The sequence below is a fragment of the Mesitornis unicolor genome, unplaced genomic scaffold, assembly GCF_000695765.1.
Source record: "Mesitornis unicolor isolate BGI_N332 unplaced genomic scaffold, ASM69576v1 scaffold16883, whole genome shotgun sequence".
Lineage (NCBI taxonomy): Eukaryota > Metazoa > Chordata > Aves > Mesitornithiformes > Mesitornithidae > Mesitornis > Mesitornis unicolor.
In genome coordinates, this window is record NW_010175520.1 from 89,636 (window position 1) to 113,808 (window position 24,173).

Consider the following 24,173-nt stretch of genomic DNA (forward strand, 5'->3'; position numbering starts at 1 on the left):
ACAGTGATACATGATAGTAATTGTCACATCCTTCATTGAATCCCAATGTCAAATGCTTTCCCTAGCTTTTTATTCAAAGGGAATTCACACCCAGAAAGGACAAACAGCGAAGCATAATACTGCAGAGAGGGTAAGGTGGGAAAGGCAGAGGGAGATGAGGGCTTTCAGAAGCTCAGGACATACCTTAGCAATTGATAGAGGCAGAAAAGGCCTTGCAGTTCCAAACGTGCTGCTTGAAGGTGGGTCAGGTCTCGGTTGCTGGTGGTTTGGCTAACATCAGAGTCACACTGTACACAGATCAGTCATACAGAGATAGCATCTACCTCAGACGAAGAAAATCCCTCTGAGCAGGAAGCGTTCAGGTCAGGTTACAAATGAGTACTTTCAGTTGTCAAGTCTCTCTTTCGAAGAGTAAAATTATAGCTTCATCACTTTCCCCACAGCGCCAGGTGAAGTGCAAATGCATGAGAAATGTAGGATGTGAGGAGGTGTGATTCAGAGTGTAACTACCAAGACGGTTAGACATAGATTGACACTGCTAAATAATGGTCTTTTTAATTTCAAGTTCACAAAATCTGAGAAACTTTACAGATAAATAGAGCTGCTTTCCAAAAGCCCTACACTACTGCAGGCAAGCTACGGAGGCTTAAAAAATATGAGCTCTGTCTTCATATCATTGGGCCTTTAATACTTGTGGATGCTCAGAACAAAACAAGGTGCAAACTCACAAACTGTCCCTGTCACACAAGTATTCTGGTTTGCTATTACACGTCTGTGAGGAGTGAGAGAAGGCAAAACAGGTCACACCTAAAGCATTTGTTTGAGCTGCTGCTGACAAAACTCATTGGAGGTGAAGGAAGTTCTCCATAGCAGGAGATGCCAAGAAGTTGGAATAGTGGAAATTATTTCCTGGGGATTTTCCTATTTGTTATAGGAACAAAATTACACCATGAAATGAAGGAAAGAAGAGGAAATCCAGTGATAAGAGAACTTAGTTTGGTTACCTTCCAGCACAGTGTTAGGAATTAGAAAACAACCACTCAGGAAGTGCTGCCTTTGCTCTTTTTCCTTGAGGAGCTGGACTGGGTGGGAGGAGGCAGGAGCTGCACTCTGTTTCCACCTCAGCTGACTTCCCTGACTCTGCCCAGTGTCTGTAATGGGAGCAACTGGAATACCTGGGTGCAACTGCAACATAAATCCTTATTTGTACCCATTAGTAGGGGAAAGCAATCTCTTTCACAGCAAACATTCAAAATCAACAAACCACAGAGCGGAAAAAACACAAATTGTTAATCTGCAAAAACAGATGCCATGCCCTTAACGGGAGAAACACTTGAACTACCAGAAATCTATTGGCGAGGACGAGTTACCTGCCTGGAGTCAGCTCATGCCTGCCCAGCAGGACAGCGCCACGAGCAGCCTCCTTAGGATGCGTTTGTTCCCTTGTGGCCTCCAGTTTGGCACTTGCTCAGGAGCATTTCCCCTCAGCTCCAGTGTCAGAAGCCTTTTTTTCAGGAGCTAAAATCTCTGTCTTGGTTTCATGGGATACAAACATACACAGAGTCTGCTCAAGGAGGGTCAGTCCCACGAGGAGACAGCTTCCCACACAACCCGGATGGGTCCTTGGGGATGAAACACAGGCTGCGGTTCCCTTCCTCTCCAAAGTCTCCTGTCTTCGTGCTCTGGTCTCTCAGATGCAGGCGGGCAGCATAGGTGTAAGCCCTCTATCTCCAGTTCAGACTGATTTTTCCTCCATACAGCCAAGACTTCAGAAATGAAAAGTGCCTTGCTGCTTCACAGACAGGAACCTGAGCCCAATGCACCCTCTTCTGCCTCGCAGCAGCAGCTGTGCTTCCCATCCTCTCACTGCCTCTGCGTTCAGGACCTTGCGCTCTTCATAATTAGACCTAATGCAGACGTGGGACTCCATTGATTTTAATTTATTCTGATTTACACCAGCAGGCAGACGATAAGAATTGCAACACCCATGTAGCACAGGGCTCAATTCTGCTTTGCTTTGCAATAGCCTCGAAAACCCAATAGCTTTGGAAACCCTGTTGCTATTTCCTCGTCCTCCCAGGTGGATAAAGGCTGCCTAGAGCACAGCCTTCTCCTTCTGGCACAGCTCAGGGGACAGCAACTTGCAATGGGGCAGCTGGGGAGTAGGGCACAGGAGCCAGGGCTGCTCCTAAGGATCTCCTCCGCTCCTTTCCTCCTTCTCAACTGCAGTTCCTGCTCAGTCCCGCAAGTCTTGGCTGCGTCACGTTAAACCAAACATTTGTTTGAGTAACTCTTTGGTTTATGTATTGTAAATGTTTTTCAGTATCTTACAATGATTAATGAAGAAAGGTATTTATTTAATATGAAAGACAACACACGGTGATACCGGCTGAAATACTGGAAAGTCCTTGAGTAATCCTACTGCTTTTCTTTTTTTCCTTAAAAATGCAACTAATGCTATTAAACCACAGCGGCCACTTCTTTCACTTGAAAAGGTTGCTGCATGTTGAGTAGCATGAACATCCTGGTCATGCTTCTGGCAGCATCCTGTCCCTTTTTGTCTTTTTTTTAGTGTTTTTTTCCAATCCTACTTCCCTTTCTGGAGATTACTTCATTTCCTACGCAGTTACCACATACGAGGGGAAACCCCAGGGACACACAAAGGCAGATATTTTCCATCAAACCTGAGCAGTAATGGCTTTTGATCGCATTGTGCCAAAGGGCACAGAAAGGAAGGACTGCAATTTTGGATTCCCTCGGACTGCTGAAAACTGTGAATAAATTCTGAGTCAACCATAGATGTCCAGCCTGAGGCTCAGGGACTTTGCTGAAGCAATGCTCAGCATCACCCTTAATGAACTTTAGAGCTCCAGCAGCAAGGGTGGAGTACGAAATGCGCAGCATTAGGATCCAGAACGGCCAAGGAGATTAGGGCAGCTAATGGAAAATTCAGAAGTGAGAGAAAGAATTGCTGGAGATGGTTTTAGATGTGCTACACAGCTGTGCACTGCTGGAGCGCTTGCTTGCGCTGCAGGGAGACCCGCACGCCAGGTCCTCCCAAGGCAGACCTCGAAGATGCTTCTCCTGCCTCCAAAACAGAGGTTTCATCAGCAGTGTAAGTGGAAACAAGTATTCACCAGCATAGGTGTTGCAACTGTACTTGTCTGCAGCAAGAACCACGGGCCACACGGAAAATACAGGAATGGGGATGATCACCTCCTGCGCTGTGAGGAAGTGGCGCTGCGGTGCAGCAGAGCCCGGCGCTCATCCTTCTCAGAAGACTTTGTGCAACTTCATGACTAATTAATACTCATTTGTTAAAGCACTCACACAGTGACCTTTGTAACATCTGCCCCGAGAGGACATCTTCGTTCACTCCATGGCCAGCACTTCTAGAAACAAACGAACACAATCTCCATTCTCCTTATGGGGCACGTATCAAGCAGAGGCAGCTTCAGGAAGAGGGCAGAGACACGACAGGCACACAGCGAGCCTTTCCTGAGAAGACATGAGTTGGGCTTTCAGAACTGCCTGTCATCTAACCAACAGCAAGCAAGTGTTTTTGTAGAGGGCTGACCCAGATGTGGCTGAAGCTTATCAAGAACATAGACACTAAACACGTATCTCATGGTTGCACTTCTATTTACAGCCATTTATTCCACATCTTTCACATCAAAGTCATTCAGTGTGACAGCTTAGAGGGAATAGACATAAACTTAGGGTATTTGTAACTTTAAATTCTCTGTTTGACCCGTTCAAGTCAGTCAGGTTGCTCCAGGTAAGGTTGACAGGAGAGGCTGTCTCACCACCAAAAGAAAATACAGACGACACTACAGACCCAGACAAGACACAAAGAAGTTGAGACATTTTCCCTTTGCACACCACAGGCATGCATAGATTGTTCATACAGGGTCACAGAAGTACAGAAAATAAGAGGAAGAATTTGCCCAAAGGAAATCTAAAGCTCAAGCAGAACTACCCTTTCCTGCTCAACCTAATACTCTTTAAAAAAACCCAAGAGGAATTGTCACACTCACTGACTCAGCTGTTCAGCTATTTCTGAATGATCTTTTGCATGTTTGGGTCTAAAACTCCGGGCATGAGGCAGGATCTGTAAAGATACCGGTGAGCAACCACTGAGGGAGCAAGGACAAAGCAGTGCCAGGGGAAAAATCCCCCGCTGCTCGTGGGGGCACAAGGTAAAGTCCAGACCACTCACAAGTCAGGGAAAGTCAGGGAGAAACACACAGAAAACGGTCTGAGGAGCTCCCATTTTTTCACTCAGGTGCCTGAAGCTCTCTCTCGCCCTTTGCTGTGCTGTGGCACAACTGATGTGGAAGCCGCAATTAGTGGAGTTAGCAAATTTTAGGCAGGCAGTAGCACCTCCAAACACATCTGAACTAAGGTAGCTCGTACCAGTTTGCCTCGTGACTTGGACAGGGACTTCTGTGCCACGCATCCATGTCAGAAGCTGGAAGCAGGATAACTGCATTCCTCTGTGCCATGTATTGCTGATAAGCCCCTTATTTCTCAGAAATCTTATCACCAACAAGTGATAACGAGTTAAGGCACTCTCACACCAGGAAAACTGAAGCTTCTCAATAACTGTATCTATGACCCTTATGACAAAGAAGGTGTTTATTCAGCTGGAGGCTGCCAGATACTGTTCACAATACTCCTATTGAAGGCTCAGGAATTATTCTTTTTGGTCAGAGTCTGCATGCATTAGAAATCCAGCAGCTTTTCATTCACCTGCCCCATGTCTCCAACACGAGGTGCTTGTAAATAATAAATTGAAAGGGCAGCTCCTCCCTTTTGCCCAGTAAGACATGTGATCTTTTCATTTATGGTTTATCTTTTCTGACTTCTCTCTGTAACCACAAAAGGAATTTATCTTTGTGGACTGGGGGTTTTTTGCAGGCCAAGTCTCCTGCTCACTACCTCTTGCTTTGCTGTCTCAGACTTTTAAATTACAAAGCACAGACTCCAGAACTCTGCTCAGTTGTTCTCATTGCTCCATATCAAGATTTGCTCCACTGTAATATGTGATACACTGAAGACACATAAGCCCTTTCTTCATATTTGAGTAGTAACGTACAAAAGCCTCAAACCCCTTATCTGTCTGGATTAAGAAAGTAGAAATAACGCTTCCTTCAAAGACAACAGGCAGTGGGTTTTATGCAAAGAAGGCAAAGGACGTCACCTTCATTGCATGTACAGTACAGAAGCAATAATTTTATAATTGAGTTAATGAAAATCATTACTTAAATTAAAAACAAAGGACAGTTTCTTGGGTTTATTTGGAAAAGAGCTCTACACTCCACAGGCAATGCAATTCATACGTGCATTTTCTCCTTGTATGCAGGCCAGAAGACACCTCTGTTGATACTCCCATTGCTGTGCATGGAAGTTGTGTGCTAGGGGCAAACAAGACATCCAGAGACAGGAATGAACAACCCCTGTCAGGAAACAGGGCACCATTCCAGCTCTGCTCACTGCAAGCTGCAAGTTGGCAGGAGAACAGGTGCTTAACTCCGTAGCTACACATGTTACTGGGCTACTGTTCAGAACACATCCTCTGAGACTATTTATAAACTTCATTGTGTAGAACTACAGACACTGATACATACATTCACGTTAAGTGGAACTCAGCCTGGCATGCATCAACGTCTGTGTCCTTCACGATGAGTCACAGAACAACAAACCTCTAGCCATTTGTATCTGCTCCTGTGCTTCGTTCCTCTGACTGTATGAATTTCTATTGTTAATAATAACGGTTGTACATCTCTGACTTTATCTGAATAGTCCTCCTTCATGATCCCATCTTCACTTTTCCTTTCATTCTATCATAATCAGAAGAAATCTTTTCTTTACGGGGTCAAATTTAAGCTTGCAAAGTTGTCTCAATTAATTTCAGAAGCAGAATCCTGAAGCCACTTCAAGGCAAATTCAAGGCAGCAAACGGTTCAGAAGTTCTGGCTCCAGCAGCTGCAGTCCTCCAAACAAATCCACCTGATCAGGCAAAGCAGTGCATCCTCTCATAATGATATATTCTGTATGTTCTCAATAGCACAACAAAGTCAGGCTGGACTCTGTTGTTACTTCAGTGATGCAAGTTTTTAATGTATTAAAAAGTACTGTAAGGATTCCTGCAGAAGTTATCTCAGCATGTAATGAAAGAATTTTTAGAGTGTGACTGTATGTAACGACAAGGGGAGTTCATTAAAATCCAGTTCCAGTACCTATCATTTCTACAAAATATTAGTTCCTATACAATAAAATTAAATAAAAATGAAGGAAAAGTCAAAACCCAAAGACACACAGATGGAAGTGGAAAGTCACAAAGAGTAACATAATAATAACAGCTGAAGTACAAAGGTACAGAAGAACATCAGCACAAGACTGAGAGTATTCTAAAAAACCCTATTGATTCCACAAAGCCCAGAGCAGGGTGAATTTGTTCATATTCTATGTTTTCCTGTTTATGTAATTAATGAAGGGTTTTCTGAAGAGCAGTTTTGTGGTCACCTAGGGCAAGGGACTCCCCCACTCACCTGTGACTCATTTCACAGGAGCATCTTGTAGGTTCAGGAGTTTCCAGTGCTGTGACCCACTCGTGATGCTTGAGCACCCGGGGCAGCCGAGGCGGGGTATAAATAAACCAGGCAGGACCCAGGGCACAGCCACCAACCACCCCTGGGGCTGCAGGAGCTCACCTCAGCACAGAGCCAGAGCCCGGCGACACACGAGGAAACTCCTGCATCACGATGGGCAAGGCTGTGACTGCCGTCCTGACCCTGCTCCTCATCTCACTGCTGGCAGCAGAAGGTAAAGAAACCCCTCTTAAAGCTCTCCTAGCTCACTGCTGGTGTGCTGCTGACAGGCATACACTGTGCTGCCTTACAGTGCAGCAAATAACTCCAATGCCATAAGCAAAGAGAATGTGTTGTGCTTCCTGTGGAAATAGTGAAACAGCCGCCTTTTGTTCTCTCCTTGCCTCACAGGTAAGGCCCTGCCACGCTCAGCGATTGAACTCCGATGCCAGTGCATAGGGACCCATTCCAAGTTCATCCACCCCAAGTTCATCCACAACGTGAACCTCATCCCCAGTGGACCTCACTGCAAGGACGTTGAAGTCATGTAAGTGCTTTTGCAAAATCCTCCCAGTGACCCAACACGAAGGAAACAGATTTTACACTGGGGATGATCTCAGTGTTCTCCGAAAGATGTAGCGAGACAGCAGGCGGGGCTACTCAGAATGCAGAACAGCAACGCTGCTCTCACAGATGATACGCTAAGTGTTGTAAATTGTGTGTTACTTTTGCCAATCTCCACTTTTTAAACAACCCATGCAAAATTTCGAGCTAAAACCCACAGTCATCAGACAGCAAATAATTGTCTGAAACTCTGAATTCTGCCAGCATATGAGAAAAAAACCTAAACCCATGGAGCCAGGCTGAACAAGTGATTGAAACACAAATTTTCATAGCCAGGTCAAAAGCATGATCACACTTGTACACAAGTCAATGAGAAAACTACCATTGGCATGCAAATCATAATCCGGTCACTGTTCCTGAACTCTTACTGCAACCAAACTCCTGTGGACTGGCTTTCTGAATCGAGAGGGAAAGATTTTGCCCTCCATTTAAACACCATCACAGAGCAATTTTCTTCCACATCTTCTGTGGAAGAAAAAGCAGCAATTTTGAAAAGCGTGAGAGTCCTGCAAATGACTGAATGCATTCAAAGAAATAGATAAGAGAAGATATGAAACCATTTAAAAAAACCCTTTATGTCAGGCTACAGCCACAAATGATGGTTCAGCGTAAAGGAACAACTAGAATGTTGCTATGAGAGAAAAGGGCAATTGCCTGGGGTTTCGCAGAGCAGACCTTTTCCCTTCCTTTTTTGCGGTGCAGAGCGACCCTGACAGACGGCAGAGAAGTGTGCCTGGAGCCCACGGCTCCCTGGGTGAAGCTGATCATCAAGGCCATCCTGGACAAGTGAGTCCTTTCTTCTCAGTGAGCACAGCTTATGGAAACATGGGGTTTTAACCGGGTTAGCAAACATGCACAGGGCAAAGTGATCAAAAATTGTCTCCTTGGGCAGCTGCTACTGTTTGCGTTCACTAACTGGGACAAACATTGTGATTGCTTCCAGCTTTAATTACAGCATGTGGTTCAAGCCCTTACTGTGGCACACAGCCCATGTGAGTGCTGGCTTCGTCTCTCGCGAGGCACAAACCTACTGAATACCTGCAGCTCGAGTGCTCAGGAAATCCAGGCATTACCTGTTACGGGGACACTTTCCAATTGTCTCCTTTTCCATTTTCTGTCTTTCTAGGGCAAACGCCAAACCTGAGACAGTGTCCTAAGGCGAAGAAGAGGAATATCCCAACTGCTCCAGGAAGGCAGAAATGGGAGAGAGCCTCCAGCTCTGCAGCTCCACCTCCTCCTGCCTTCTACATTTCCACTTCTAACAGCACCTACACAGTACAGATCCCCTGGATTTTTAGTTAGTTGAAAAAAGTACTTTAATTTTTTTTAAAGAAGTCACATTCTGTAAGAGAAAAACCACTGACACCAGAAACAGTAGGCAGAAAAAAAGCCTTGTGGAAGGAAATGGAGATGATCCGGGGGTCGCTTCTGCTAACACAGCTGGAGCTGTCACTAAAAGACACCTTCCCTTTTTGCCAACAGTTTAGGAAAAGACCAGTGACCCCTTCTCTCCAGGGAAGCACAGATAGGGAGCATCAACTGTACCGAGGTCACTGCCAGGGTGGGTGACTGACTGGAACAGAGGTGCCTGCAAAATCAGGAAGTCAACATGCTGAGGCATCTGGTTTCGTTCCATCATTTTCAAGATGGTATTTATCTTTAATTAGCGTTGTGAAGGTATAAAGATGCATTTTAATGCCATCTTTTGGTTAGAAAACAAGCACTTTATTTATTTGCTATTTATTTATTTATCTATCTATTTATTTATTTATACTGTTGCATAAGAATGTGGTTTATTTATTTATTTATGGAAAATATTTATGTTTATGTACCTAATAAATGCTTGTTGATACGTTTCTCTTCACTATTGTGTGGTATTAATTTCCCTGTTTAAACACAGAACTGAAAAAGAGGACGCACTTTCTTGCTCTTCGCATCACGTAATGTGTTCTCAGAAGGACAAGCGGTGGCTGGGCTGCAGTAGGCGGCTCATTACAACAGCAAAGTCTTGCCTCTGGTGAGCGCAGACCGTTTCCAACAGGAAGAAATAGAAAACAATTGACTTTCTTCCTCTTTCCTGGCCAGACACAGCGTTTGCAGAGGTCTGGGTGATAAAGTTCACAGATAGAAAGTCATGAGCAAATAACGGTTACTCACAAGAATTTCAAGGCCGTCGCAGTGGCAGTGCTGGGACAGCCGAGGATCTGGCACTGACCAGGGTATTTCCTTAGCTTAAAGAAGCAGGGAAAGCTGATAAACATGACGGAAGTCACTGAGCATCCTCCCTAACTGCACTGAGGAGGCAGGACTACAGCAGGGGAATCCTGCGAAACAGAGCTCCCATTGTACGGCCACGCATCTGGCTGGCACGCAGCGCTTTGCCCAGAAATGTTGGAACGGGAGCAGCCAACACCTGAGAGAATGGGGAAGTTGGGCACGTGTTTTGGTATTTGTTCTACTTCGGACTTTTCCAGTGAGGAGCTACTCCATATTGTGCATGAACAGCTCATGTTTGCTCACGGTGCAAGATAAAAAGGGAATTTCTGGTACTGTTTGAGCAAGCTCTTGTGCAAGATGCCAACTATTTCAGGCATGCTTTGCTCCCTGTCCCCACCTCTGCCCCTGTCCCACCACAGTGCATCACCCAAACTGCTACGCCTCATCCTCCGAATGCCAAGGAGATAAAGTTTCTCAAGGGGACAGGTTTTGTGCAGACTTGCTTCACAACACTACGCCTTCCTGTCTGCAGAGGGATTTTTACAAGCTGGCTTCCTTCAGAAATCTGATTTGGAAGTAAGCATGTCAGAAACATCAGCCAAAAACGGAGAGGTGGGGAAGAACCGCTCCATATGCACACCCACAGCAGTACGCGTGCATCATGAAGGACTGGCGTAACTTAAAGTGCATAACCTTTGCCACCCACAACAACCCAGTCAAGGTACTGGGAGCTGAATCACGGGCAAGGAAGGGCTAATACAGTCTCTCCAAAGCTGAACTCGGACTCCACACAATTACTAATTCTCCTGGTAAATATTTTTAGGTTGAGACACTTAACAATTCAGGCAGTTGCTCACCAGGTAACAATCTTAGCTAACGAATCCAAAAGCCAGACACCACGGATGTCCAGGAGAAGCTGCCATCTCCTCTGTGTACAGCACCAAGGCCCTCATTTGGCAGGCTCCTTCTGTTCAAAAACCAACTGCTGGGGCTGTTCAGCCTGGAGCACAGAAGGCTCCGGGGGGACCTTATTGCGGCCTTCTAATTCCTGAAGAGGTCCTACAGGAAAGCTGGGGAGGGACTTTTTACAAGGGCAGGTAGCGACAGAACGAGGGGTATGGTTTTAAACTGGAAGAGGGCAGATTTAGACTGGATATTAGGAAGAAATCCTTCCCTGTGAGGTGGTGAGGCCCTGGCCCAGGTTGCCCAGAGCAGCTGTGGGTGCCCCCTCCCTGGCAGCGCCCAAGGCCAGGTTGGATGGGGCTTGGAGCAGCCTGGGCTGGTGGAGGTGTCCCTGCCCATGGGGGTTGGACTGGATGAGCTTTAAGATCCCTTCCAACCTGAACCATTCTGTGATTCTATGATTCTATGCTTTCTTAATTTTAGAAAATGAAATTCAAATGAACAAGAGTATTTTACCAGACCAGTTTCTTTCCTTGAGATCACTTTTTGTTTCTTACCACTCAAAAATAAGAATAATCCAATGAGTAAACAATACAGACGCTGGAAATGGATTCCTGAGGAGTACGGAGATTTCACTGACGTGTTTATCTTCTGTGTCAATCACCTGTAATTATTATAGACGCATGATGTTAGAAAGGAAAACAAGTAACTCCCCAAGTGCTTATTTTAATCAGGGGTTGTTACAACTCTTACTGTCAGACACTTTCTCTTTTTGTCTTCTGAACAAATGAAGTATTAGGAACAGCTTAAGTGACCTAGGTGACAACACCTCAGTCATTTTAAGCCCATCTTTTCCTGCTCAATGACAAGGGAAGCTTTTCAGTACAGAATGAAGCATCTAAATCGCTTTAGCAGAACTGAAAATGACAACATTTCAGAGAACAACAGAAAGTGGTGATGTCTTCCCCTCTTAGGACACTGCCTAAACAACTTCATTATCAAAATACAGTCTGTGAGGTTGGGATGAAGAGTCGCAGCAGTTATGTAGGGTAAGAGCTTTAGCACAAGGCATTTAAACTGAATGCAAAGAGCTGAACACAAATTCCACATTCGGGCTGAGTGGAATCTGTTTTGGGATGGGGCACATCTGGAAAGGCTGTATTGTTTTTCAAGTGCAAGCTCAGCTGTGTTGGTTAAAACGAATGTCTGATGAAGTGCAAACGGAAAGCGATGGAGAATAATTACAATTTGAAGAAATAATTTAAAAGGTACAGAAGCAGGATTAAGTCAGGGGATTCTGAAGTGTGCAGAGATTTGGGTTTCTTGTGCAATCCATGAGGAATGCTTTAGGAAACCTCTGTGTGCAGAGCCCACGCGCTGTGCTGGTGAGAGCTTCTAAACACCCATCTTTCTTTTCCTAATGGCAACTTCTTCCCATTTGTACTTTTATTCTGGGTGGGCAGGTTAATGACAGTGCTTCCTTAGAGCAAGAATGATGCAATTTGAGAAGAGAACAGGGAATACGAGCAGCAGATGATGGCAGAAACTAGTCAAGAACGTGTGGACATAGTTAATGACATTAACCTATTTTGTTCAAGTGATGCAATTTAGGTGCTCAATCTGTTCAGGCACAAATGAGAACGTCTAAGTATTTTCACTTATAGATACAAGTCTAACTTCAAATGCATCTGCATAGCAGCAGCTCTGAAAATATAACTGCTAACAGTTCATTTTATCTCCAAGTCTTCAGCAAACCGTAATGTCTGAGAATAAGAATAAGGCTGTCAGAAGGGAATGCTCTTTGCTTCACAGGAGCAAATAAGGCGATTGTTGCTGTACCTGGTCAGCATTCATTTTGGTTCTGCAGGCAAGGCCCTGGCGAAGACAGAGGCCCAAGGCTCGCAGTGCTGTGCAGAAGCACTCGCTGCAGTTCATCCCCCCACTCAGGGCGTGAGATTAAGCCCAAAAGGACCTCGCTGCAAAAATGTGGAAATCATTTGAGCACTTTTGCAAAACAGCATCTTGCTTTCAATAGGAGGAAGTGACTTGGCAGTTCACACCCCAGGCACTTATTTACTTTGGGTGGAACTTTGTGTCCCTTGCAAAGCCTCACAGACACAAAGCATAAGGAGCCAGGCCTTCTGTCCAAAGCAATGAGCTGATTCACAGAATCACAGAATCGCTCAGTTGGAAAAGACCTCTGAGTTCGTCATGTCCAACCGTTCCTGTCTACCCCTAAACCATATCCTTAAATACCTCGTCTACCCGCTCCTTAAACACATCCAGGGATGGGGACTCCACCACCTCCCTGGGCAGCCTGTGCCAGCTTCTGACGACCCTCTCAGTAAAGAACTTCCTCCTTATCTCTAACCTGAACCTCCCTTGGCACAGCTTGGTGCCGTTTCCCCTTGTTCTCTCCCCCATCACCTGGGAGAAAAGACCAGCACCCACCTCTCTCCAAGCTCCCTTGAGGCAGTTGTAGGTGGTGATGAGGTCTCCCCTCAGCCTTCTCTTCTCCAGGCTAAACAAGCCCAGTTCCCTCAGCCGCTCCTCATCAGGCTTGTTCTCCAGAGCCCTCCCCATCCTTGTGGCTCTTCTCTGAACATGCTCCAGAATCTCAACATCCTTCTTCTAGTGAGGGGCCCAGAACTGAACACAGCACTCGAGGTGCAGCCTCACCAGTGCCAAGGACAGGGGGATTCCCTGCCAGTGTTCTACAAGCATCTCTCTGCTAATGTCTTCATTATGACCAACACCAGAGCAGAGGATGAGACCCCCCCATAGCACATTCTGGGCACTCTTAAGAATTTAGACAACAGAATCAAAGATACAGTCTTGATCCCATTGACATGTATTCAAGCAATTTCTGCTAACTTGGTCTGCATGTGGCAAAGTTTGCAATGCCGCGAGTTCTTCCCTGTGCCGGTGCTCCCTGTGAGCACTCTGCTGTGTGAGGAGTGTGCAGCTTAAATTGTAAAGTTCATGAGCACCAAGTAAAAGACATAGTAAGGTTCATGTAAGATCACATCAGGAGCTATTCATGTGAGCTGAATCAACGCATTCATGTAAATAGAAGGGAGCACTCAGGTTTTTATGTTTTCTCTATGGTTCATAAGCAAATAACTCTTCTACAATCAAACCGGTTGTCTAGCATTGTGTGTGATCCAATTCCGCCTCACCAGTAGTTGGCAACTTCAGCCAGGTTAGAGGAAAAAAACCTAAAGTTTCCAAGACAATTAAGTTCCTAAAAGATCTGCTGAACGATGACCAGACAGAGAGGAGAAACCCAAATTCATCAGGGTCATTAAAAAGTTTGCATCATAAGCACCTACACTGACATCATTAAGATATTTTTTTAAATGCCTAAGTATAGAAAAGGTACAGGTAAATACTTCCCTAGCTCTCCCAGAGCTACCATTTAACAGTATCAAACGGCTTGAATAAAGAGAAGTTCTACCATGTCCTCAGTTGTGAACTGCCCCATAGCTCAGAGAAAAGTCAAAACCCAGCCTTGGCTGCTTTGTGTCCTTCCTGGCAGAGCCACCCCGAGCGCTGACAGCCGGGTGTGTTTGGAGCCCGCTGCGCCCTGGGGCCAGCTCGCCCTAAAGGCCACTTTGGCCAGGTACCTTGTTTTCTTTATGGGAACAGCTCCAGTTGAAAGCTATTTTTAGAAGGCAGATTTTCATTTCTTGGCACGGAAATGGTCACACTCCTCAGTGTTGTTTCCGCCACTGCTCTAAGTCTCTGTCTCTAAAAGCCTGAGGATTAAAATATCTTCCCAGCTCTTATACAGTACCCATGTGTGAAGCCCCCCAAAAGGCCACAGGTTTAACGGACCAAAATATCCACTAAAAGACAGCACCAAATCAGTGAGTGCTGGCCACTTCCAAAAACCAAGCTGTGAAAGACTCATGCTCTGGGTATAATTTAGGCCTGCAGCTGGCATTCCTGTGCTCAGCAGCCGTCACTGCTGCAAATGGGGACAGTCCGGTCCCTGCGTGGCCCAGGCTGGACACAGGTGTAACTGCAGTCCCTTCTGTAAACGCGGGATTTTGTTGTCTTTGCACATATGTGCATTGGTTGATACAGCACAAACAGGCCATTAACAACTTGTAAGCACTTGCTGCTCTCCCTGCACCTGGTATTAATGGTAATAGTTTAATGAATACATTTCTGAATTCACTTTATACTTCATCTCATTACCGGGCCAGAGAAAGTACTGAGTCACCCATCAAAGAAAAATCAAGGAAAAATAGACTTTGGAGTTTTTCAAGGATATGAAAAGAGACAAAACATGAAAATGTCAGGGAACAGACAACCTGCTGCTACTTTACAACATTCTATTATTTTCCCCTAGATCGGTTGCTGATTCTGCTTATTTCCTTTGTTGTGTCTATCTTTAAAACTATCGGTGATGGATCAAGCACTTCAAGCTTAATGGATGTGATTTAGTGCTGCAAGGACAATGATGAACAAGAGGAATTTAGTGACCCTTTAAATGACCTTACCTAAAGTAGAAATATAAAGGATTCAATTAGGAAACGCGTGAATAAACATATAACAAGGAAGAGTCTGTGTGGCTTGGAAGAAAGTCTTCTTTCATGTCCTTGTTCCAGCTGTCTGAAGGTGTCAACTCGCCCATGGATGTGGAAGGTCCTCCAGGTTCAGGCACTCAAACTGTTCTTCCACAGCCCTTTTCCAACACTCATCAAGCATCAGAAATAAAGAGGCTAAGAAAGAAGTCTTGGAAATGGATACATAAGAGGTGAATAGACAGAAATGAAGGACAGAATTAAAATGTCAGCTTTTTTTGATAAGGGGACAGGACCCGTGGATTCCTACACCAGCTTGTGTGGGGTCCTGTTTGGCTGGCATAACCGCGAGTGGTCAGGAAGGTCATCTGCTGTGAGCTGAGGTATTCTGATGATACTAAATGAAAAACAGTAAAGATTAGGCTAAACTCTGAAGAACTGCAGAAGGGCCTTAGAGACTCATGGAGTAGGCAACAAACTACCAGGTGAAATTCACTGCAGGAAGTCACAAAAATCATCAGTTCTAGGCTGACATCCAGCACATAGGAGAGAGATCAGGGGATTATACTGAACTGTATGGTAGGAGCAGCCCATCAGGGCTCAGCAGAGGAAAAACACTTCAGAACCAAACCCAAAGCAAAGAAACCCAGCCCACCCAAACACAGTGTTGGGAGTGACTGGGGCATGAATATAGAACTACTGACTGCAACTGCTGTGTCACTGCATGGTTCACCCATGTGCAGAGCGCCACAGCCTCTGCCTCCCGCTTTCAAGAAGCCAGAGCTGGTTTAAGGCAGTGCAGCAGAGATGACCAAGTGCTCCATACAAGAAGTGATGAAGCAAACCAGATCTCTTTCTTTCCAGAGCGAGATCCTTCTGGTGGCCCTAACAGAAGTGAATTCATACCCATACCTCTATGAAAGAACCATCTTTGAGAAAGTGGCAGAAATCCACCAGCCGCTGCCAATAGCCGTAGTAATTTATGTGCTCTATAAAGACCAAAGATGACTTCATTTTCTATGAGTATGCAGAAGATAATTTTTCAGCAGCATATCTTTCAAATGATCTATGAGCTGTGCCACTCACTGGAATGGAAATGATGATTAACATGTGCCTGGCTGAAGGAAATGAAGAGTTTGTAAGTGCCCTTAGATAACCAGTGTTTGGCTGGGTGAAGCTGCAGCAAGCCAGTAGGGATGGACCTTTTAGCAGTGCCAGAAACAGCTCCTGCGAGGTGCGTCGCTGTGTCTCATCAGCAGCCCTCAGTCACTGCCAGCCGCAGGGTGCCCTAACGACTGCGGGGTCATGGCTTGTAGGAGGAAGCAGCTAAAATTAGAGATACTAAATGACCTGTCTTACTGCTGGAGGGATATTGATCGTGCTCTAGTTTGCCCTTATAGGCAGGAAGAGGCAGGCAGAGAGACACACATACATAGAAAAAGAAGTTTAGAAGTCATATTGCTGCACAACAGATTATTTATTTTAATAGAACGGGCAATTTTTTTGTCTCACATTGGTTTTACCTGGTACCATAATAGACCACATTTTTTTGCTTTAAAAAAGGATTTTGCAACTTACATTATTTATGATGTTAAATGTTACCTCTCAAGGGTCCAGGAAACTGTTTATAAGACCAGACATTGGTTTAATGTGATAATTCAGTTGAATTTATAGTTAATTTATTTCTACAGTCAAAAAGGTGTTAAAGATGTTTTCTCTTAATGATTTGCTACACCTCATTTAAGTCTTGCAATGTAATTCTAGTTTCTGAGGATAAAAAGTGCAAAAGTGCGGATTCTAGCAGTTATATTTGCCCTGTGCATTGGCTTGAGATGCTGTGGCTGAGCAAGTTTACATAAAACAGCTTTTATGCAAAGCAGATCTCATTCACCATACTAAACAGTCTTATTTTTACTCAAGATTCAGAGGTCTAGGTTGTTGCACTGTTTTTCAGGCAGGCTACCTGCAGAGAAACTCTCCCTCTCTGTGCCCAGCCTGCGGTGACTGCGCTGCTGGAAGTGCTGGGGCTAACACCCACACAGCTGCATCGGCTGCAGCGTGAGCAGGCAGCGAGCCAACAGCAAGTGACCTTTGAAAAGTCAGAGATGAATGCTTGACCTGTGTTATGGCTGCTGACCATTTCTCATTTAATCAGAGGTTCTCTGCACAAACTTCTTCAAACTTACCATGTGTTTCCTCCTGTCACTTCCATATCTTACTGCCACAGTTTGCTCAGGAAAGGGAACTGGAACCAAAGCAACGAATGAAGCCCCCATAGAGCCCTTAAACCCCAGCTGCTGGTCCCCAGCAATCCTCTAGCTGGACTTAGTATCTCCTCTGTTCACACCAGGTAGACCAAGTTTATTTTTAATATGAGTACTTGTGAATCTTTGCTAATACTTTATGTTCATATTCTAATGAATATTAATGTACCATTTTCTGGTTCTTGCTGAACTCCAGAAGAATTGTTTTTCCCATGAGATCCATCAGACATTGAACAATCTCCAGGGGAAGTGGTGAATTCCCCTACACTGGTCAGTTTGAAGTCTGCTGGACAGGGTGCTGCCTCATCTCATTTAAACAATACTTTTACCTTGAGAGGTTGGACTGGATGATCCTTGTGGTCCCTTCCAACCTGATATTCTATGATTTTCTGATATGGTTTGTACCATTTCATTTAATCCACAACATTTTCTAACTGAAGAATACAATAAAGAATTCCCTGTTTTCAAGCAGAGCTGAAATACTTATCATAAATACATATGCAGCTACATAAATATATACTTATACTCTTGTATTTACAAACATACAAATTAAAAGGCAAATCAACTAAAAAGCTGCACTGCTACTCTGTGTTTCCAGAGGGATTCAGGAAAGTCCAGCTCTTGCCATGATCTGACTAAGGGCACATAACCATCTATATTTAGACACTTACGTCTGAGAAAAGACTAAATCACAAACTGACCTAAGCTTTTTTTCTTTCTTTGCCAACACTTCCTCATGTAGCAAGTCAGCACCCAGATGTTTAGGAAGCATTCTGCTTTCTTTCACTTCTCTGCTCCCTATGCTCCGCCTTGCTGCAGACTTCCACGAGTGTTTGCACAGCGTCGTGCCCAGTTCTTGAGCACCAGCAGCGACTGTTTCCCAACCCCTGCATTTTCCCCTTCCACTCTCGCCGGGTCAAGTGGAACGGCAGGGGAAAGACAAGCCCTGTGTGGGGGAATGGAGGAGGCTCCAGAAAACAGAGTGGGATTTTCCCTGGGAAACAGAGTAGGACACACAGGAGGCAGGAGCTGACAAGAGTGACCCGCATCCCAGCGAATGCTTTGTCTCATGGGCCTTTGGGGTCTTGTGTGCACAAACTTCTCAAGTGAGAGGTCCCGATTTGACTAAAAAAGACAGACTTTCAATTTTCTTAGAGAGCGTAACTTTACCAGCCCAGAGGTTGGCGCATTCTCCTGGAAGTCGGGTGACCCAAACCAGGGACAGGAGCCCAGCTCTCCCCCATGCCTCATGATGGTCTTGGTCACCAGAGGACACATAAATCCCCCTCTCTGTGTCCCTTGTATGTCCCTTGCTATGTGCAAAGACTCTAAGCCATCCCAGTCAAGTTCCCAAAAGATTCCCTTTTGACTTCTGTGTTCATTAGACCAGGCGATGAGTCACGAAAAAGCAAAACCACTGGTTTCCGTCCTGCAGCACAGCGAACACATCCTATACCCTGCCTTGAAGCGCAGGCGAGGGAGATATTGACTTCCCTTTCCAGCAGCGTGTCAGTAATCAGACCATTGCATAACTGTTGTTTTGTTCGTTACAAGCACGCTTTTAGCAGGGTTAGACATGGAAGGTCTGTGCTTGCGGCGGTATCAGCTCAGTCAGCGGCATTCACCTTCAAAAGGAGCAGCAATTGCACAGGTGGTGGCTGGCGGGGCAAACACACTGCCAAAATCAGATACGGGATTTGGAGTTCCCATAGGCAGGGGCTGGGATCGCAGGCAAAGCGCTGAAGGGATGTATGGAGACCTTGGGCGAAGCACGGCACTCCCAGAACAGGGCTTAGGAGTCCTGGCCCTAGGGCTTGGGCTCACCTCTCAACCCTTTCATGCTGCTCCCACCTCCATTACACGCCCTTGGCTCAGTCCTGATGAAACTATCGTATCATGGAAAAAGCGGAGGTAGAGGAGATGCTCCAGCTCTCAGAAAACATAGTGGATTTTTATTTGATTACAAATATCCTGGCCTTTTCGGCAGACACCCTTAGCTCAGGGTTAATCACATAGGTGGAGCAGGCTCTTGACTTCACTTTTAGCCCGGGGATTTCTACAGATCCGTTCCTGCCGCAGGAAACAGCTGAGTCTAGTGGGGAGGATGGGCAGTCAGTGCTTTTACTCGGGGATTTGAGGGGGAATTTTCTTTTTTTTACCCCAGGCATTAATGACAGTTCAGCAAACACCAAAATTAGATCATAACACTGCAAATAGTAACTCAGAAGAGTGGGATTCCTGATAAAATTTTAATTACCCTGTGTGTGTGCATCCGTACGTGGAGACATGGAGAGAAAGTGAGAGAGCCCAAAAGAAAAGCAGCAGCCAAACCTTGTTCAAAGTAAACTGGTTAAAGCTTCAACATCTAGAATTTGACACGAGTGAAACCACCCTGTTCATTTAACATAACATAGCCAATGTCATACAGCACAAACAAGAAAACAGAACTTTCAGTAGCTGGTAAAATCCTCTCAGAGAAGTGCATGTATTTTTCAGTGAAGCTCTCTAGGACGTACAGCTGAGGAGAAGCACCGTTAGGAGTCAGAACCAGGAGGTTTTGTTGACTCAGTACTCAGTAAGAAGCAGGGAAGACAAACCTGGTGATATCTTTTTTTGGGGCAGCTGACACTGTGATGAGAACCAGATGAATTTTCATCACAAAGTTCCTTGCATCAAGTAAATTAATGGCAAATGGTAGACAGTAAATCCTAATAAATTATGAACAAACTATTAAATTATTAGTATAAATAAATTATAATGCTTTATATGCTAAAGATAACTGAGTTTTTAGGAACTCCTCAGACTTGGGGAGAAGTACTATAAATCCACGGAAGACAGAATCATGAAGCTATAAGGTCAGAGACGACAAGCAGCAAAAGCCATCATGGTCAGAAGGACGGCCTTTTTACGGCACCAAAACAGAGTGGCTTCTCTTTATCACACACAAATGTTCCTTTTAGCAACAGATCAGCATTTGAGCCCAAGTCTGCCCTTGAAGCTGTCTCCCATCAAGGTCATCTCTCTGCCAGCGCAGCAAATAAACCCTCAGCATTCATGCAATGACCAGTAATGTTTCTGGCACTGCCATAATTCTTAGTGGTGTTACCCTTGTTAAAACCTAGGGTTGCAGTCACTGAAGAATATGCAGGAAAGACATTAAAAATATCTAGCGCTTACAAAGAAAACAAAAGCAGCTGGATTCAACAGGTCATGCTATTTGTTTGCAGACAAAGCGTCCTCTTCTGATCATGCATTAACATCTGTGCCATGAAAAGTGCAGGCATCATTTTGAAATCCTTTCAGGATTCACTGTCCGCTTCCCACAGACACTTTGAATGCTGCAGCATCAATTCCTCAACTTAACAGATCACATTAGAGTTGAACTTACTTTGTAAGACATCACTTCAACAGAAAAAAAGAAAAGAACAACAAAATTAAAACCATTAACCCCAAAATAATGCTGAAGTGGAAACCTGACTCCAGAGACAAAGCTCTTCTGTCATTTCAGCACTGCACAATTTCCACTTCAGCTGCTTAAAGTCAGGTCAGTAGAAGCTATCACCATAAACGGAGATAAGAAATTAAATAGCTCAAGTGTAGATCTGGCAGCCCCACAAAGAGCACTTATTATCCTGAAGAGAATAATAAAAAGAGATAACATAAACGTAATTGAAACCATCGTAAAGTTGTATTATCAAAGAAGGGTATGCAGTACAAGAGCACTAAATTGACAAAAGCACTGGGAATGCATGGGCATTATTTACATATTTGAATAACTGAATACATTAGAGCAGCCTCAGCAGAATAATTCCTCGTCATCGAGGATGGAGTTTCACAAGAGTCATGTGACTCATTTTTACCGCAGCTGGGAAATTCCTCTAACGCAATCCCCATGCTGGGAGAGCACACGTGCTGCCACAAAACAGTATAAAAGTGAGATGGATCCCGGCTCAGGCATCAGTGATCCTCCAGGACAAGAGAGCTCCCTGCTCCTCAGCACCAGAGCTGAACAACCCAGAGAAAAACTCCCGCTCCCATCCAACCATGAACGGCAAAGTCGCGGCTGTGCTGGCGCTCGTCCTGATCTCAGTGGCTGTGTCTCAAGGTAAGCAAACCCCTCCCGAGAGCCCCACGGCTGCAGCGTTGTGTAGGCATCCACCGAGGCGATGCAGAGAGGGGACTTTACCTTTGCTTCAGCAGATCAGTGTCTTTTGAGACATTTTCAGCAACTTCTCTTCAGTCAGAAATCGACCGAGGAGCCCTTGTACTGAAGAGTTACTGACATCTTGTGGGAAAAATTTTAAGGATGCAACTTAAATTTGCCTTGCTTCAATGTTTCACTTGAGGTGTACGTGACCGCAGACAGGATCTTCTCCTGAAGTGTCTGAAAGTTTCTCTGCCTTCCCACACAGAGGGCAGTTTATGGTCTCCCATTCGTTACTTAATGCTCATACTGCTGCAAGTCCTATACGGACGGAGAGCAAACAGTATGAACATAGCAGCATGGACAAGGCTCCAGTTAATGACAAAATCTCGGGCTCTGCCTTCTGTATAGCTGCCAGTTTGTTGATGCAGATATTAAAACAATGCTAGTGTGGTCAGTACAAGTAACCACAAAACATCTGGTTCTGTTGTAAAAAGATGTGTTAATTTAGTTTGAAATGAACTTGGGCACCAGCTTCTCTGAAACAAATAAGCAAGTGATCTTGATACCATGAGGATTTAGGCAGCTTGGACAAATCGAGACAGTACTTTATCTGGGAATGTTGTTAAAACAGAGCCGTTGTGCTTTATGTCTGATGACAAGACTGCCTCTCAAACTGCAATCTTCCTTTTCTGCTTCCAGGTAGGGCCCTGGCAAGGATGGGAACCGAGCTGCGGTGCCAGTGCATAGCCACCCATTCCAAGTTCATCCACCCCAAATCCATCCAGGACGTGAAGCTGACCCAGAGCGGCCCCCACTGCAAGAATGTTGAAGTCATGTAAGTAGCTCTGCGAGAGCCTCCCTCTTCTGCACCCACGCTTCACAAGAAGTGGTGGGAAATATTACCATTACTGGTGCTAGAACAGGGATTTCAAGGACTGGTCAGTTCTTAATACATGGGGCAGTAACATAGTTTAAATCCTGCATTTATTAGGCAGGCAAAACTCCCATTAAAAGAGTCTGTGTCAGTCGCAGAGAGGTAAAATTAAGTTCCTGCAAGCAGATTTGGGGAAACAGCGGAACTAATCTGGTCTTGAAAAGCGTGGAGGAGGGACTAAAATGTTGAAATCCTTATACTGCCAAAACCCCTTTTAGCCACTGGAGGTTTCAGTCATTGTGTAAGAAATCTTTTCTAATGTAAACACATTCAAAACAAGTACCCACGTACAGTGAAAGATAAAGGAAGGTTTTGGGGATCGTGGGACTGCTTTGAGGGCAGGCACACAGACCCACACCATTTCTGGGCAGTTTTACTCTCACCAGCTGTCAGAAGGCAGATAACAAAAAGGCCAAGTGTAACCTAGAGCAGATTGGGATGGATTTACACAAAAATGCAACATTACATTCTGTGAATAAACCAAACCCATGTACTAATTTCTGACTTCTCTTCTTCCCCTCTTTTGCAGAGCTACTCTGAAGGACGGCAGAGAGGTGTGCTTGGAGCCCACTGCTCCCTGGGTACAGCTGATCGTCAAGGCAATTTTGGCCAAGTAAGTCCCATTCCCTCTCAGTTTGAGCAGTTGAGTGGTAAACCCCCCCAAAAAGCCGATTTGCAGAATTTCTTAGTAATACTTTCCAGTTTTGTTTAATCAGATTAAAAGAACAAGGAAACTTGCCGCTTAATTATAGAATTAGCCTGAGTCTTCCCGACTCTGCCGCAGGGTCCTTGTTCAAGCCAATTCGTCACTAAACCTTGAAGCACTGGCAAGTCCCTCAGGTGGGAAAGGAACACAGAAGAGTTTGGCTCCCGCTGAAAAATGGGGCTTTAAATAAATTCATCTTCCCCTTACCTGCAGCATCTTATGTTAATAATTTGTATTTCTGAGTTAATGAGTTTCTTGGTGCAATTAAATGCAGAAACTCACGCTGCAGATGTCTCCTAGCTGGGCACCACATGTGCACACTCTGGGATTTCAGTACTTGCTTTCGAAACATGCCTCAGGATATGCACTCAATGCACATCGAGTTGGAACCAGACCACTCGTCCTTAGCTGTCTGTGCAATGCTAAGCAATGATAATCCTTCCTGAACCTCCTTTTAAATGATCCTCTTCCTTCACCTCCGAACAGGGCTCAACTCAATTCCGACTCACCTCTCTAAGAAACACCAAGGCAGAAAAAACCTGGGAACGGCTCCCACTTCTCCATTGAGAGAAACATTCAGGAAAAGCATCACTCAGGCCGTGTACCGCCTTCCACCTCCTGCATCAGTGTTATGATGCTAACTGTGGAGGAATCGACCTATTTATCTATTTATTTATTTATTTAAGTGCATCTATTTAAGAAAGTCTTTCCGAATGGCCAGTGCTGTCTGTGGGACAGGCTGCTCATTGACGCTGAAGAGTGGTTTGTAAAGGAAATGAAGAACCCTTGAAAGCCACTGCAGCCAAACGCAGGTCGTTGAGTGCAATGCACTTACAGCACAGCTTATGGACACTGAGCCTCACCATTTTGCTACTATGCCAGCAAACCGATAATTCCTCTTGCTCCCCTGGAGTGCACCCGTATGTTGTGTCAACAGCAGCCTCCTGAGCCCCAGTCGGCCTGTGGCTAGGCTGGGAACCTGACTTGAAAACAGTCAGCAGAACCTGTACGACAGTGTGTGTTGTATTTATTTATTGTGATTTCCATGCTATTTATAAACGTATTTATTGAGTAGTTTATGTACAAGAGAGAAATATGTGGTAATTTATTTCATTCCTACTGGATTTTCCATTCCTACTATTCATTTCTTAAGAATTGTTCACAATCCCATTGCTCTGTACAAGGAACTGATTGTATTTCTAATTAGCTACTCATTCAGCTAATGGAAAAAAAATTGTAGCTTACATACACAG

At 44.9% G+C, this 24,173-nt stretch overlaps 2 protein-coding genes across 2 annotated transcripts; both read left to right on the forward strand.

Annotated features, from left to right (window-relative positions):
• Positions 1-6,767: 6,767 nt before the first annotated feature.
• LOC104538275 (interleukin-8-like) lies at positions 6,768-8,374 on the forward strand. The gene is made up of 4 exons (XM_010181421.1): positions 6,768-6,828; positions 7,005-7,140; positions 7,920-8,003; positions 8,344-8,374. The coding sequence occupies exons 1-4, from the start codon at positions 6,768-6,770 to the stop codon at positions 8,372-8,374; spliced, it is 312 nt and encodes a 103-aa protein (XP_010179723.1).
• A 12,803-nt stretch (positions 8,375-21,177) lies between these two features.
• Positions 21,178-23,618, forward strand: LOC104538276 (interleukin-8). The gene is made up of 4 exons (XM_010181422.1): positions 21,178-21,238; positions 21,980-22,115; positions 22,744-22,827; positions 23,407-23,618. Exons 1-4 carry the CDS (start codon positions 21,178-21,180, stop codon positions 23,435-23,437), a joined length of 312 nt encoding a protein of 103 aa, XP_010179724.1. The 3' UTR covers positions 23,438-23,618.
• Positions 23,619-24,173: the final 555 nt, after the last annotated feature.

Coding starts and splice junctions, on each gene's coding strand:
- LOC104538276 (XM_010181422.1), top strand. CDS start 21,178: ATGAACGGCAAAGTCGCGGCTGTGCTGGCGCTCGTCCTGATCTCAGTG. Junction 21,239..21,979: donor CTCAGTGGCTGTGTCTCAAG/GTAAGCAAACCC, acceptor TTCTGCTTCCAG/GTAGGGCCCTGGCAAGGATG. Junction 22,828..23,406: donor GTCAAGGCAATTTTGGCCAA/GTAAGTCCCATT, acceptor ACCTCCGAACAG/GGCTCAACTCAATTCCGACT.
- LOC104538275 (XM_010181421.1), top strand. CDS start 6,768: ATGGGCAAGGCTGTGACTGCCGTCCTGACCCTGCTCCTCATCTCACTG. Junction 6,829..7,004: donor CTCACTGCTGGCAGCAGAAG/GTAAAGAAACCC, acceptor CTTGCCTCACAG/GTAAGGCCCTGCCACGCTCA. Junction 7,141..7,919: donor TGCAAGGACGTTGAAGTCAT/GTAAGTGCTTTT, acceptor TTTGCGGTGCAG/AGCGACCCTGACAGACGGCA.